The sequence below is a fragment of the Gouania willdenowi genome, chromosome 5 (genome assembly GCF_900634775.1).
Source record: "Gouania willdenowi chromosome 5, fGouWil2.1, whole genome shotgun sequence".
NCBI classification, from domain to species: domain Eukaryota; kingdom Metazoa; phylum Chordata; class Actinopteri; order Blenniiformes; family Gobiesocidae; genus Gouania; species Gouania willdenowi.
The window spans coordinates 15788510-15803266 of NC_041048.1; the positions used below are offsets into that span (position 1 = coordinate 15788510).

General features: G+C 36.7%; 1 protein-coding gene across 3 annotated transcripts in view; it reads right to left on the minus strand.

Annotated features, from left to right (window-relative positions):
- Positions 1–915: 915 nt before the first annotated feature.
- LOC114463030 (semaphorin-3F-like) overlaps positions 916–14757 on the minus strand; it is a 66502-nt gene continuing 52660 nt past the window's right edge. For all 3 annotated transcript variants that reach the window (XM_028446253.1, XM_028446252.1, XM_028446251.1), the window contains 10 exons: positions 13994–14108; positions 7271–7340; positions 6391–6535; positions 6080–6302; positions 5812–5900; positions 5554–5595; positions 4483–4640; positions 4206–4273; positions 3998–4131; positions 916–2873 (listed from right to left, as the gene is read on the minus strand). In XM_028446253.1, the coding sequence (XP_028302054.1) occupies positions 2445–2873; positions 3998–4131; positions 4206–4273; positions 4483–4640; positions 5554–5595; positions 5812–5900; positions 6080–6302; positions 6391–6535; positions 7271–7340; positions 13994–14108 (1473 nt within the window). In that variant the 3' untranslated portion in view covers positions 916–2444. The remainder of the gene's footprint in view (positions 2874–3997; positions 4132–4205; positions 4274–4482; positions 4641–5553; positions 5596–5811; positions 5901–6079; positions 6303–6390; positions 6536–7270; positions 7341–13993; positions 14109–14757) is intronic.

Sequence of the window (14757 nt, forward strand, 5' to 3'; positions counted from 1 at the left end):
ATCGCCCTGACTCAGGTTGACTATTCACTCTAATGTACTATTATTATATATAATATAAAACCAATAATTTATTCTTAGCTTTACATTTCAGATTTCATGTTATTTTTCACAGAAATAATCTCTCCTGGATTGAACCCCTGATAAAAATGCTGAAAAATGTGTCCAGCCACCATACAACTCTGCAATGATTACGTACTAATTATTAGTTTATTTAACCAAAACAGAGGATTTTAATTTAATATTTGACACATTTCAAAGGCCAGCATTCACTGATGTAAAAATAGATTAAAAAATCTCAAATAGGTGAAGATCATTTAGATCATTTTAACAATGTGTTATAGTATAGATTGATTTAAGTGTAAATAGTCTGAAATGTGCAGTATCACCTCATTTAAATGTGATTGGGTGCTTTGAAGACACTTGTCAGTAGGTGGGAATTGTAGTTTATATAATTCAAATTGCATGTAGGCAAACACTAGTGGGTAAAATCGACATTTAAACTGATTTTTACGTTTTCCCCTCTCTTATAGGGGGAGGGACGTGGCCTCTTAGAAATAAATTAGTTGTTTTTTGTAGTCCACATAAATCAGGCAAACATACACGTTTATTTTTAAACCACAGTAAAACTGAACAAATAATGTAATAAAAACGATTCTTCAAATGAATGTAGTGGTTACCATGTGGCCCACGCAACCCTAAATAGAATGAAGCAGGTTGTAAGTTGAATGAATGACTTTTCAGAGTGAATTGTAACTTCTTTAACTAAATGTAAAAAAAATGGTGTCATCTATAAAACATGCTGTAATGACAAACATGTAAACAATTAAGATAGGCTAAATGTATCCCCTATAACCTTGATACTCCTGAGAGTAAAGTGCATTCTGATGACCAATGGCAAACAAAAGAGAGGGTGTGTTACTATAAAATATAAAGCTTTAATTTATTAGTGATCAACATTGATGAGGAAGAATAATCAATTTTACAAGTCATTAGAACGCCACCAAGTGTGCTTATCGTACATTACGTAATCTCATTGACTCAGAGCTAAGCCCGACAAACAGCGAGAAGGAAAAACAGTTCACAGGAAGTGTAACTTTACTGAGTTACTCTCTATGATCGAGAAGTCGGATGAAGACTGAGAATAAACTAAAGAGAAGAGAATAATCACAAACCTATCTTTGCGACCTTTCAGGGAACATAAACAATAGAAAGTGTGAGCATTGGCAGTAATTCCATAATCCCACAACAAGAAAGACATTCACTGACATCCACAGCAACAAACAAATTCAGACTAATACCATTAAAACGTACACTGTACATGCCATGCACAATGAAAAGCCACCCTCTGAGGATCAGGTAATGCTTGTTCGGGGTTGTTCGTGTGTGGTGTTCAGAGGTTGTATATGGAGTCTGTGGAATAAATGATGGAGCAGTGGGATGAAACTGCACAAAAAACTGGAAAACAACGATAATAATCTGATAATCTACGTATATAGTCCCATAATTCCAACACTGCATATCTGCAAACCTATCAGGATTGGATTGATCCCATTAAACCTTTAAACATACAAACTGTATGCTCTGGCTTAATATGATGTATAATGTATTCCCATATTGAAATTTGGCAACAGAAGGTGCTTTATATGTAACTTGTTCATTACAACCACTCATGAATTCACATTTAGCTGCCTGCTGGAATTTCCTCTCCCCACAGACAGAGAAGCAGAAAAGGCCATTTTTAGTTTTGGCGTCGTTGACTCATTTACCAAAAATAAGAGATTATCACAACGATTCCGTTTTGTTCCGAGTTCAACAATAAATGTGTGTTATATTCACATTTAAACAAAACAAAATCCCAATGATTTTGGAAGAATATGGATGAGGAGTGGTGCAACATGGTGACTCGAGGCCAGAATTGGACCACATGGTGAAAGGAAAACCATCCTGCCTGTGACACAGGACATCGTCCATCATCCATGGATGTCCTGTGAAATGCCCTTTGTGACACCTTTTACTGCCAGCAGTCCAATGATCCAACATGGTCTCCACTTTAATCCTCCTGTGTCCAGGTATGGATGCTGCCAACCACATTTTTTTTACTGTTACTTTTCCTCGCCAAAAAAAACATCAATAATAAAAGAAATTCTCAACATATTGTCACATTGTAATAAACAATAACACTAACAGTACTTTAATATCAACAACAATATTTGCACAGATTTATCTATTCACAAAAAAACATGTTTTCTAAATAAGTACAAAGAATAACTTTTTACAACCTACAATAAATATTGTGTATTTCTCCAACAGTAACTGGTTGTTACTTGTTGTTGCACAGTCTGTACTGTTCTTTGTGGTAAATTGGACATGAGGGCGTCAGTGTTTAGGTGGTGGTTTAGGTGGTAGGAGGGTGTGTGAAGGTGACTGCATGTATTTCCAGCTTCTCATGTCTCAGCCGGAGTCGTCAGCTCATCGTGATGCCGACGGTTTCGAGACTTCTTCTGTTCTTTAAGTTCCTTCAGGCTTTTGGCTTTGCTGTCCCCGAGACCAGCGTCTGCAAGCTGCCAATAATCCTGGCAGTACTGGTTGATAAGCCCCATCTCTGGCTGGCTGAGGATAGTCAGGAGGTCCTTATACTGACCAGCGCTGGGAGTCCAGGCACTGGACTGTAATGGAGGCAGGCCTGGGCTGCCAGTCTCCACCAACACATTGTTGACCGTGCGACTGGAGAGAACCACGAGTTGCAGTTTTACAAGAGTGTGCTTGAAGTTGTTCTCTGTGGACGTGCACTGATAGATGCCATTATCAGACGACTGCAGAGAGCGAATCAGAAGGCCTTGTTCTGTTTTGAGGATGCGGCCTTCAGAACGGATCTAAAAGTATTAAGAGTATGGAAACAATTAATATCTGCAGTTGTGGAGTTTGTCTCTGAGAATAAAATGACAAAATCTCTATTTATTCTTACAAATACCCAAAGGTTTCAAGTTTCAAATGCCTACAAATTGATAATCTGTAGGCATTTGAATCAACAAAAGCACAAAAAGTGCTTAAAGTGCTGCGATGCAGTCATTTTGTTCACAACTACGAATCTTTATTAGACTTAAGGTCAACTTTTTTTCACCTGATTACAGCTAAAACTAACTCCAAAGAGAAGCATGACAACTAAAAACATTAGGGATGTCCCGATAGCATGAATCAAACATACTTTCTTTTTTTTTCTTTAATAAAGACATTATAATAATTACTTATTTTGTAGTGTGGAATGTTAGAAAAGGCTTGATCAAGTTACTCAAACAGAGAACAATAGTCAGCGACAGTAGGAATGAGAATAATTGACTCATTTATTATTAACCAATTGGTTACATACATTTAACCTTCAACATAATATCTACAGTATTCTACAATTGAAAAAAAAATTAAAAAAAATTGGAAAATCCGGAAATTTGAATCCGATGTCCAATATTTGTTTTCAGGCTAATATCGGACCGATATCTGATCGGGACACCCCTAAAAAACATCACTAAAATTATGACATTTTTGTGAAAAAAATATAATTAAATAAAAACTAAACAAAAGGTCTCAAAAGAAGCCTTAAATAAATTAGAAATATTGTTGTCAAATCAGTGACTAGTGTGTGTGAAGTTCAGGCATATATGGTACTACCAAAACTAAAACAATTGTACTATTAAAATCTAAATAAAATTACATAACATAAGGAACAACTATTATAGTAGACTAAATCTTGGTCTTATCTTTCATAAATTTAGTCAAATGAAATAGTTTTAATTTAGTGACAAAAATAATTATAAACGAGTTTTATTCTAGTTTCAGTCACTAAATATAAACATGTTTTATTGCACTAAATTATAATGATTTTTATTTTTGGACTGAAACTAAAATAAAACAGAAAATAATTCTGATTATTAAAAGAAAAGATTAAAAGAATATTTATAAAAATTGTATCATTTATGACATTTATGATGATATCTGTGCTCACCTCCTTCCGCCTGTCGCTGTTTTCCCTCTGCAGATGCCACTTCAGAGACACATGAGGTGATCTGGCCTGGCACTCCAAGAATGTGGTGCTTCCCTCCACCCCGTACTGAACTGCCTCCAACGTATTTTTGTTGCCTTTAAAAATAATTCAAATAAAAATTGCAAATTGTGTAATTGTGTGATGTGATGTGATGTGCAGTCTCACTCACTGTTGGAGTTGTACCCTCTGCACTGGCGGATTGGGTTTCCATACTTTACATCCTGTCGACGGCTCCGCCTAAAAGAGACAAATCAGAAGACGTGAAAATATCTAATGTGACTGTTGTAACACACACACACACACACACACACACACACACACACACACACACACACACACACACACACACACACACACACACACACACACACACACACACACACACACACACACACACACACACACACACACACACACAGAAACAGAAATGCGACTCATTTGTTTACCTCTTCTGTGATGCAGAGTATCTGGAGCATGTTTTACCATCCCATGCACAGTATGGATCCCTGGCCAGACAGCAGTCAGCACACACTTCCCCGTACACATCACAGCGATGGAGAGCCAGATGGGTCACACCCAACACTGAGCCTACGTAGAGTTGTTGCTGAGGAATATAGAAGCAGGTGTTGTGCCATGGAAAACCAATTAACTCTGCCAGAAATTTGCTAAAGATATATTATATAATTATGTATTCATTGTCATCATTACGTACGGAAGTGTATTGCTTTCACTTAAAAAAAAAAAAAAAAAAAAATATATATATATATATAAAAATTCTGAATCATTTATTTTTTTATTTGTTTTTTTTTTCTTTTTTTTGTGCAATTTTTTCCCCTTGAATTATCAAAATACTTGGAAATCCCACGAGAACATCCATCCTATGGTGACAGCTGCACACCGTACGGATCTAGTATTTTCTCCTGATTGTAGCCAGCATGAATGCACTTTAAATGCATCATTTTATATCCATATCAGTCCAACTGATCCTGGAGAAATATCGCTATGTCCCGCAGATTTGAATGTGTTTTCCTTCTAAACAACCACAAAGTCCTCAGGTGGATGTGTGTAGTCCACAGACTAATTGTAATTCATTTTCAAGAGCCTTTATTTAGTCAGGAAAACCACATTACAATCTCTTTTACAAGTGTGTCCTGAATATCAATATGGCTTAAAGATAGAACTATCTCCCAGGGTCTTAAACCAAGTTGAAACACTATATTTATTAAATTAAACAAGCCAGCCATGTTTGCTCTCAATAAATAAATAAATAAATAAATAAATAAATGCATCTGTTGTTTCAAATCCAAGCTGAGCAAAAAAAAAAAAAAATAGCATGAAAAAAAGAAAAATATGAGTCAGAAAAAGAAAACAAAAAATTGTCAGAAAAACAAAAAAAAAACTACTCAAAAAAACATGAAAAAATAGTCAGAAAAAAATAAATAAATTTGCAACATGCTTCTGTGATGATTTTCTTGCAAGATATGATCTCCTTACGTCTTTAAAAAAGGAAAGCTTACCCGTTTTGATGAAATCTTCATTGTAGTAATTGGCGTGGGAACCTGCAGTTATAGAGTAACAGTAAATCATCCTCTTTGATATTGCACAGTAAATGCTGTACTTTTGTTTTTTTTTTTAGTGAGCAATGATTGCTTTATATTGCTTTTTTTTGTTTGATTTGTAATGTTTGAGATGAATAAATAAATCCAATCCAAGTCCAAATCCAAAAGGCTAAAGAAAGGAAACTCAAAATAAGTTTATGACGAAAAAAAACTCACCTTGAACACCTCCACTTCCTCCAATACCAGCTCTTCTGTCTGCAAGTCATCTCTCGGCAGGACAATCACTTTCTGGACTGTTCCGCGATCTATAAAACCAATAGACAGGTGAGTTTAACCAAGAATGTTTAAGATATAAGAGCTTGGTGATAAAGAATCCTCAATAAACTGATTTAAAGAACCTGTATCACGTTAAATGTCTCATTATGTGCATAAAACTAACAAATCACATTGTTAATCATTACATTCTAGTGCTTTCATTACTGACCTGTGCCCATGAAAAGCACCTCATAGCTCCCGTCTGCTGCCGTCACCTGGTCCACAGCTATTGTGGTGAATTCATAGTCCACGTTGGTTCTGACCACCAGGGGACGCTTGTGCACAGGATATACGGCGTTGTACATGGTGGGGTGGTTTCTCATGAAGTTGATAACCTCATCAGGGTAGTCCTTTGTGGATTTCATGTTGGGAGTGAAAGTGCCTCCAGGGCACTGCAGGAAAAAAACACAAATGCGGATGTGAAATGTGCTTCTCTGACTCAAGCAGCGTCTTGATTTGTGAATTTCTTCAGTAACTCACAGTGCCAGGTCGAGGGTAGGGGATCTTCCCAGTGTATGCCACCCATTGGTAGTTGGGCCCTTCTTTGTGGGCGAATGGCCCATTAAAGACCATACGGATGTCGGCCATGGAATAGACGCACACAGCGGAGCCTTTAAACACCGACCTGGAGGAACACATGCAGTAAAACAGATTAACATTACCTCTCTTCTTCAGAAAAACACATCAAGTGCTCCCTGAATGGACTTCCTACCCACATATATATATATATATATATATATATATATATTATTTTTTTTGGACACTTATAGGAATGCACTGAAGCATTATGATGCAGAGTCTCTCAAATCGACTCAAGCTGTCTGACACACTGACATACAAACACCCACGTTGCTGCAGAGAAGCACCACGACAGGCTCACGCTGCAGCGAGGTGGGTGGACAATGTTTGCTACTCCTGCCACGAGTCTCTATCATTAGCACCATCTGTTTTTATCGCATGTATTTAAACACATCTGATACAATACCAGTGTTTGTTTCTCAAATACATTTATTAGCAAAGTTTATTATGACTGTGTGCTGTCAGGATCCCAGCGCGCACACAAATGACTTGAATTTTAATGCCACGCTATATGTGGGGAATGACAACCCGCTATCAAAGCAGCTACGCATTCCAGTCAGTGTCTCAAAAAGAGCTCGACTCTTTCTCTCTCGGCCCTGCATTCACTCTTTTGCAGCTTTGAATCCCAGCGAGCTGCGACGCTACGCAAACTTTCACCATCACAGACGGCTGACGTCTCAGAGGCTCAGCTAAAACGAACAAACCCTGCTGCAGAGAAGCAAAAAACCTTCATAGAGGAACGTTAGAAAAGAAAAGTAGAGAAGCTTGAGTCATTACTCACCCTGAAACTGAGAAGACTCCATAAATGACAGGGTTTTTGGTGTCTTGAGTTGGCTGGATATACACGTCTCCTGGAAGATAATAACAGTGATTACAGTCATTAGTCCGACCAATGCAACAATGGAGAGCTGTACATTTAACACACCATTTCAACGCAAATGCATTCATGTCAGTTTTCCCATGAAAAAGATGAACTGACGAAGAGTAATTGTCTTTCTTTTACTTCAAATAAATGTTTGAGAAAAACACCAAAAGTAAACGTTATATAATAACAATAATAATCATAAACTTTATTTATATAGCACTTTTTCAAAACACTTTCCAAAGGCAGCTGTACAATAGAAAATAAAAGATATCAAGTTTAGGTCAGAGATTAAAACAGTTTAAGAAACAGAAACATAAAAACAAGTTAGTAAAAATCAGGGAAGGCTCCCCAATAAAAGTATGTTTTAAAAAGTAATTTAATAATTGTCCCAGAGTCAGCAGACCTCAGCTACTCGGGCAGATCATTTCCGAGTTGATATGTATTTCAGATTGTTTCATTATGTACGCAATGTTTCCTCCTCGGCTTAAAAATCCAGATTTGTACTAAAAAAATTGCATGTTTGCATGTTATCCTGCTGACCTGTCCTGATTTCATTGCATTTTTTTTTTTTTTTTTAAGTGCTTTATAAAGCAACAAATCTTCTTGTATTTTAAGTAATTTGAAAGAAATAAAGAAGAGTGTTTTAGCCACACCAGGAAGACAATTTTGAAAGAAACAATACCGTCTGTACGTGAAGAAATGCGAACTTTTTGAGAAATAACAGGTCTGTTTGTAGACGTAGTCCCACACCCTTTGTCCTGGGTAACAATACTCATTCATACAGCTTCCCATAAAGACACCTCAAAACACTGCTCTGGGCCAGGTCCGCATTTTGTGTCTGTGTTACATTGAATATTACATGTTTCTGTGTGGCAGCTTAGTGACGGACTGGAGACTGGAAAAGCTGAATCAGCATTCTTACATTGTATTTCCTACACTCATGACTATGAATCAGGAATAATGAATGAGTTGATGATCACAAATGTATATATTTTCTTCAAGCTGATATCCGGAGTTTCTGAGAAACGTCTCGATGTCCCGCCCTAAACAGCCTGACTTCCTCCCACTGCCTCTACCAATCTACCAGAAGCCACGCCTCTACTTTTCTGCACGCGCGTCATGCATCGTGAAACATAACAAGGTCGCATGGGGTTGTATTGATATAGGTCTATGGGTCAGGTAAGAGCCAAAATCATATTTACCTGTTTCCTGTTGTAACACACGGCCTTGTTTCCGTGCACAGTTCTACATTCACTTTGATTGACAGACGCAAAAACAGGAAGTCAACACCTATTGGCTGGGCGCACTCAGCGATCGTTTCCATTTGTATAGAGGTCTATAGGACAAAGGAGGGACTTATATACATCAATATATATGAATAACGGCAGTAGACCATAGTAAGAGACTAGTTAGGTATTTTTTCGCATTTCAAAAGAATCATACATAAACATAGATTTCTCAGAAACTCTGGATATCAGCTTTAACCATAATGAAGTCGTTACTACTTCTTTATTTTAACTTGAAATAAAAACATTGTTTTTTGTTTTTTTTAAATGCTTCTAAGTTTAAGTTTAATTATTATTCTCAATAAACTAACTAAAACAAAGAAATATAACAATTGTTCATACTAAATTATAATTCTATCAGCCTTATGGATGTGTGCTCATACTTTTTGAAAGGGGACATCAGGCCACTGAATAAGATTGTAAATCCAATGCTGAAAGTATGTTTCCCCTGCAGGAAATATTCAAAATTGAGATTTTGAGTGAAACATAGCCTTAATAGGAGCCATATGTATCCACTGACTGTGGGGCTGAGGGAATGGTGGGTCCTGCATATCATCTGATGTTATAATGAGAGAAAAGTGCAAAGAAAAACAATAAGAAAACTTGAGTTGAACATCAGCTGGACGAACGGCCTAGCCTGTCACACACAATTAAACGCAGTTTTAAAAAAAAAATAAACACGTTTGCACGAATAAGAAAATAATTCAAATCGATTATATTACTTGTTTGGAATAGCCTTGACTGGCTCAGACTAGCGTTAGCATAATAAAAAAAAAGCCTTTAGAAAACACATTACAGTGAAATGTAGGAAATTCTATCTCCTCCTTTATGACTTCAGTTCTTTGTTGTAAAAGAAAGATATTAATCCAACACACAACAACAAGACCTGCTCATAACCATCTCTTTAATACCACCTGGATGATTTTGGATGCAGAAAGTGCTAATGAACAAGTGGAGCTGAAGGTGAAATATAATAACACTTCCTTTTGATCCATGCACCCCAGGCTACAGCTAGCACACATTAGATAAACAAAAGGAGGCTTTGATTCACACCATCTGCACAAAACAGCCACGGTCGACTCATCAAAGACACAGAGCAAGTCATTTCCCTTTGATCAAAAGTTTAAAATCTTCTAAAAAACAAGAAGTCTCCACACATGCCAAGGTGAGATAATGGATGCATATAATGCTGAAGCTAACGTTGCAGTAGAGACCCCGGTTTGTCAAAGCTCCTGGATACACAGCACATGCATAGATAGTAAAGAAAAAAAAATAAAAATCTGGAGAAATTAGGAACACGCTATTTGTGCTTATGGCAAGCTCAGTGTCACAATAAGGGAAACATCTGCAACCTCTGGAATCAAAGAAATAGGGAAAAGCGTTAAAAAAATACTAAAGACAAAAATGTTGATGTGCTGTTATTAAACAGTGAGACAGAATATTATGTAAAGTTACCATGCATTATATATTCATATCTTAAAAAAAAAAAAAACCTAAATCAAAGTTTGTGAGTTTAGAAGCTTTGCACTGATACAACATCATAAGTACTTCATACTAACTTAAGTTTCTCATATACCTACTCTAACCAGTATGACACATGCTGGTGTGTATATACTAGGGGTGTGCATTGCAATGAATATGATGATACGATATAATTCACGATTTGCATGTCATGATACAATATATGCCGACACAGTATATCTCGATACTAAACAATAAGATATACCTTTACAAGTACAAAATGGTATGAAATACAATTTATTTCATTTTTTTAAGTAAATGGTAATTAACTGTAATTCATGTAACAATATAAAAAACAAGTGGCATGTTAATTGAAGTGTTAAATTATATTTTATAAAAAAAAAGTTAAACTTTTGCTTCTACAACATATTCTGATTCTGTTAAGTTCTTAAATTATATATATATAAAAAAGTAACCACATACCAGTATTGTTTGTGAAAATAAAGTGCAATCAACTTCCAAGCTAAAAAGCATTGAGGAGTGACGTAGTTTAACAAAGTCTGATGTGGTTCACTGACACCTAGTAACCGGGCATTTACGTGCTATACAGATGTTTTTTTTTTTTTTCCGTTATAAAAAACATCATAAAAAAATATCGATTTTGACATTTTTTTAGGATCAATACGATAATCACGCAGTAAAATATTAAGATATATTGTTGAATCAACTTTTTCATACACCCTTAGTAGGGCTGGGCAAAAAAATCGATTTAATCAATTTAGCAAATTTGTAGATAAAAACAATTTTTATTTTGCAAATTCATCCATGTTAGGTTACCGTAGCACGATGTGAGTCTCTTTGTTTACATGTGTTTACCCTTTAAGAAGCTATATGTGTGCCACAGGCATGTTTAATGTTTTATTCGCACTATGCTGAGATGCTAAGGGATGAGTTTATTATTTTTTTTAATTTAAATGTTATTTGTTGTAAAATATGTAGTTATCTGATTTATCAATCAGAAAATTGAAGCTACTGTGAAGTTGCTGTTGCACTTTTGCTTAAACCTGGGTTAAAACTTGAAATTGTTGAATGACAGAGACTCATTTACTTTTTATTTTGGGATTGTTCTATGCATTTTAACGCTTGAGGACAATCACAGCAATAAAGTTGCACCTTTAACAATAGATCTGATGTCTGCAGTCATTTTTAAGTGCATTAAAAAAAAAATCAAAAATCGAATCAAAACTCAAATTTTTCTTTAAAAAATCGGAGATTTTTTTTAGGCAAAATCGCCCACAGCCCTAAACCTGGATATGATGTGTGTGTGAGAGAGAGAGGAGATCATTCATGCTTATTTACTCCCACGGGAACATTTTTGGAGACTTCAACAAACCTAACATACATGTTTTTGGATAGCTGGAGTAAACTGTGACAAACTCATGAAAAGATGGGGAGAACATGCAAGTGGAACTATGGCCTTCTGCTATGAGCTAGGAACTTCAAACACTGTACCAAAGGGCTGTCAAAATGTCCAATTTTATCATTTCTATTTCTACTGGTAAATGTCATTTTAATATAAGTATTAAATATTAACACCACCTACTCTGTGCTCTCACGTGGGCCCTCTAGTGCCCCTGCTGGTCCTGGTGAAGACTGAAGATAAGAGTGCATTCAGAACAGACCATATGTGGTTGTGGGTGGGACCACCAAAGAGCTGCGGGATGTTACTCTGCACCTCAGGACTCATTATGACCTCACCAACAAAACTCATCTGCACACATGCTCCAACTGATCTGCAGCTCCAGGGAGACTCTACTAAAAGTCTGACAGTACTCACTGACAGTGAGAGTATATTTTGCTGCCAGGAATGCTGAGTGCTCCTAATGCACAACATGGATTGGTGAAGCCTCAAACTTCCACAAGGGTCCAACTCATTGTTTTATTGGATGAACATTTTCCGAGTTAAATACAACAATTACGAGAGTAACAAGAAACATAAAACAGACATGAAGTGAACCTGCTGCACAGTAAAAGAGGCTTGAGATAGCACGCGCAAAATAAAATAGAGAAGAACTAAAGCTACGAGTTCTCCATTAATTACCTTTTAAACTTGATGAATAATCCCAAAAAGAACCATTACTCTATATCACGTGTCAAACTCATGGCCCGAGGGCCAAATCCGGCCCTTTTGAGTATCCAATGTGGTCCACAGGAGAAAGTAAATATTTCAGTCCCTCTAAATACACAAATTCAATGAAACGCCACAATATTTGCAGGGGCTCACATGATGGCAGACATTTTGAATCCCAAATTGTTAAAAAAAAAAAAAAAACTCCTCAAAGTATTCCACAATTTTCCCCAAAATAAATAAAAATTTGTTGCAAAATTAAGGACATTTCAGTTGTTGATCCTGCAGGGACTGATATCTGTCACTTATTGTTTGGAGATTGTTGGTGACTTACATACTTTATACATCACTTAAACGTGAAAGACAAACTAGGGCACATTAATGTTGAAAGTGCTTGTTTTGCCGCCTAAAATTGTCCCACTTGTGAACAAAATGCTCCGTATTTGGACCCTGAACTCAAATGAGTTTGACACGCCTGTTCTATATACAGTATATACACACTATTTTTCTTAAGTTGATTTTTCTTTTTTTTTTACTTTATTGGCTGAAAGACATCTTCAGAAACTAATAAAACATCAATAGTTCTATAGCTACTGTCAGTGTGTGCATGTGTGTGTGTGTGCGTGTGTGTGTGCGTGCGTGTGTGTGTGCGTGTGCACGTGTGGAAAACAATGTGAAAAGCTTGAGCGAAAGCGTTATATACTGTGAATGAGGTCCATTACTGAGTGAGGTAAAAAACAATGTTACCTAATGATTTGTTGGTAGAAACGTTCGAAATACAATGTCATGAAAATCTTAAAATTGTGCTTTAACCTACAATTTTTTTTTTTTTTTTTAACTTGAGCTTCATTGTTAGCAAGTATTTTATTTAGGAAAACGGATCAATGTACAACTCAGGCTTCCCCTCATTATCATTTACCCTTAAGCCTGAAAGTTATGAGAATGACAGAAAGACCCGGAATGATCCACAGGATTTTAAACCGATCCCAGCTGCTCATCACTTTGATCACTCCAAGTGTGTGTGTGTGTGTGTGTGTGTGTGTGTGTGTGTGTGTGTGTGTGTGTGTGTGTGTGTGTGTGTGTGTGTGTGTGCGTCTAACATCTATTCCCAGCACAAAACTGACAATGCTGAAATGTTGAGTTTGAAAACAGCTCTTCCTTTAGCAAAACTGAAAGTATTCAGATCAACATGTTCAAATGAACATGCATAAGTCAGTAACACCTTCATCTACAGCTGCAGCTTTTCTTGGACCTGTAGAGAGCTGTGCTAAACACAGCTGACCGTGCACTCCTTTGACATGCTCTGCAGCCAAATCTGTGTAAATCTGTCAAGTTATGCCAAGCATATGTGAAGAGAACCATACAAAGGAAAAGGTTGTTGATATAAAAGCTGTCGTTTGGAACGGTCGTAAATATACATGTGCATTTTTCCGTGAGACTCTTGAGTTCTTTTTGTCCAAATGTTGTTTATAGCAGCTCCGTGTGGATGTATAGGCTCTGAGAAGTGTTCGAAGGGGAAAAAAAAACAAGCATGACACTGTTAAAAAACACATGATTTCATGGAATCTTTGAGTTTTGAGTTAGAGTGGGTCACAAATCTCAAGAGCATGAACAGCCAACAGGTGGTACACACAGGATATAGCTATAAACAATAAGCAGAGACAGGATATAGAGGCTCTCAAGATGAAAGGAAGCATCCAGGATGCTCCCAAAGGGTGAAAGATAGATGGGGATTCCTCAGTTGGAAATCATAAGTCAACTCACTCAGTTCATCAAAGTGCGTCTCGATGCCGTCAGCTCCAGGCACTGAGCAGATGAGACGGGCTTTGAGGAACGTGCTCCACTTGTTCACCAGACAGCAGTGTCCACCGTCGTCGTTCTGTAAGGCAGACAAACACTGAGGTCATTCTCACTCTGCTCCAGTAGGGCCTCACAGGGATGATTCAGACCAATGTCTGACCCAGACCGACACCTGCACTGCATCTGTTTTTACTGGGCCAGCGTTAATACTGGCCTGGGCCAGCTTTGTGTTTTCACTTCCAGAGTTCAGTCAACTTCTACTATTGGAGAGGACATGTGATGAAAATGTTTTATTAACCAGAGGACAATAATTTAGAAGACAAAACATCATCGATTTAATTCATTCAATGTGTTTTTTTTTTTTTTTTTTTTAAAGTAGATTAAAAACAGCTTGTTTTTATTACCTAAGCAGATGATGTAACATGTACTTTATATATAAAGAGTACCGTATTAGGCTAATATTTTATAAAGGAGACATAAACCATGTACATATGGGAAGCATGAGGCAGTTTGTAATGAGCTGCTAGATCAACAAGTACAGCTGAAGTATAAAGGACCACAGCAATGATTTCTCTATACATTAATACAGTCCCTGGGCCTTTTTATTCCAGTTGCATATTATTGAATTGAAATCAATATGTAGATAAAAGTTTAATTTTACAAAAAAAAATGCAGTTAAAAGTCTCAATCAAAACAGAGAAAAACTATACTGTATGTAACAGTATACA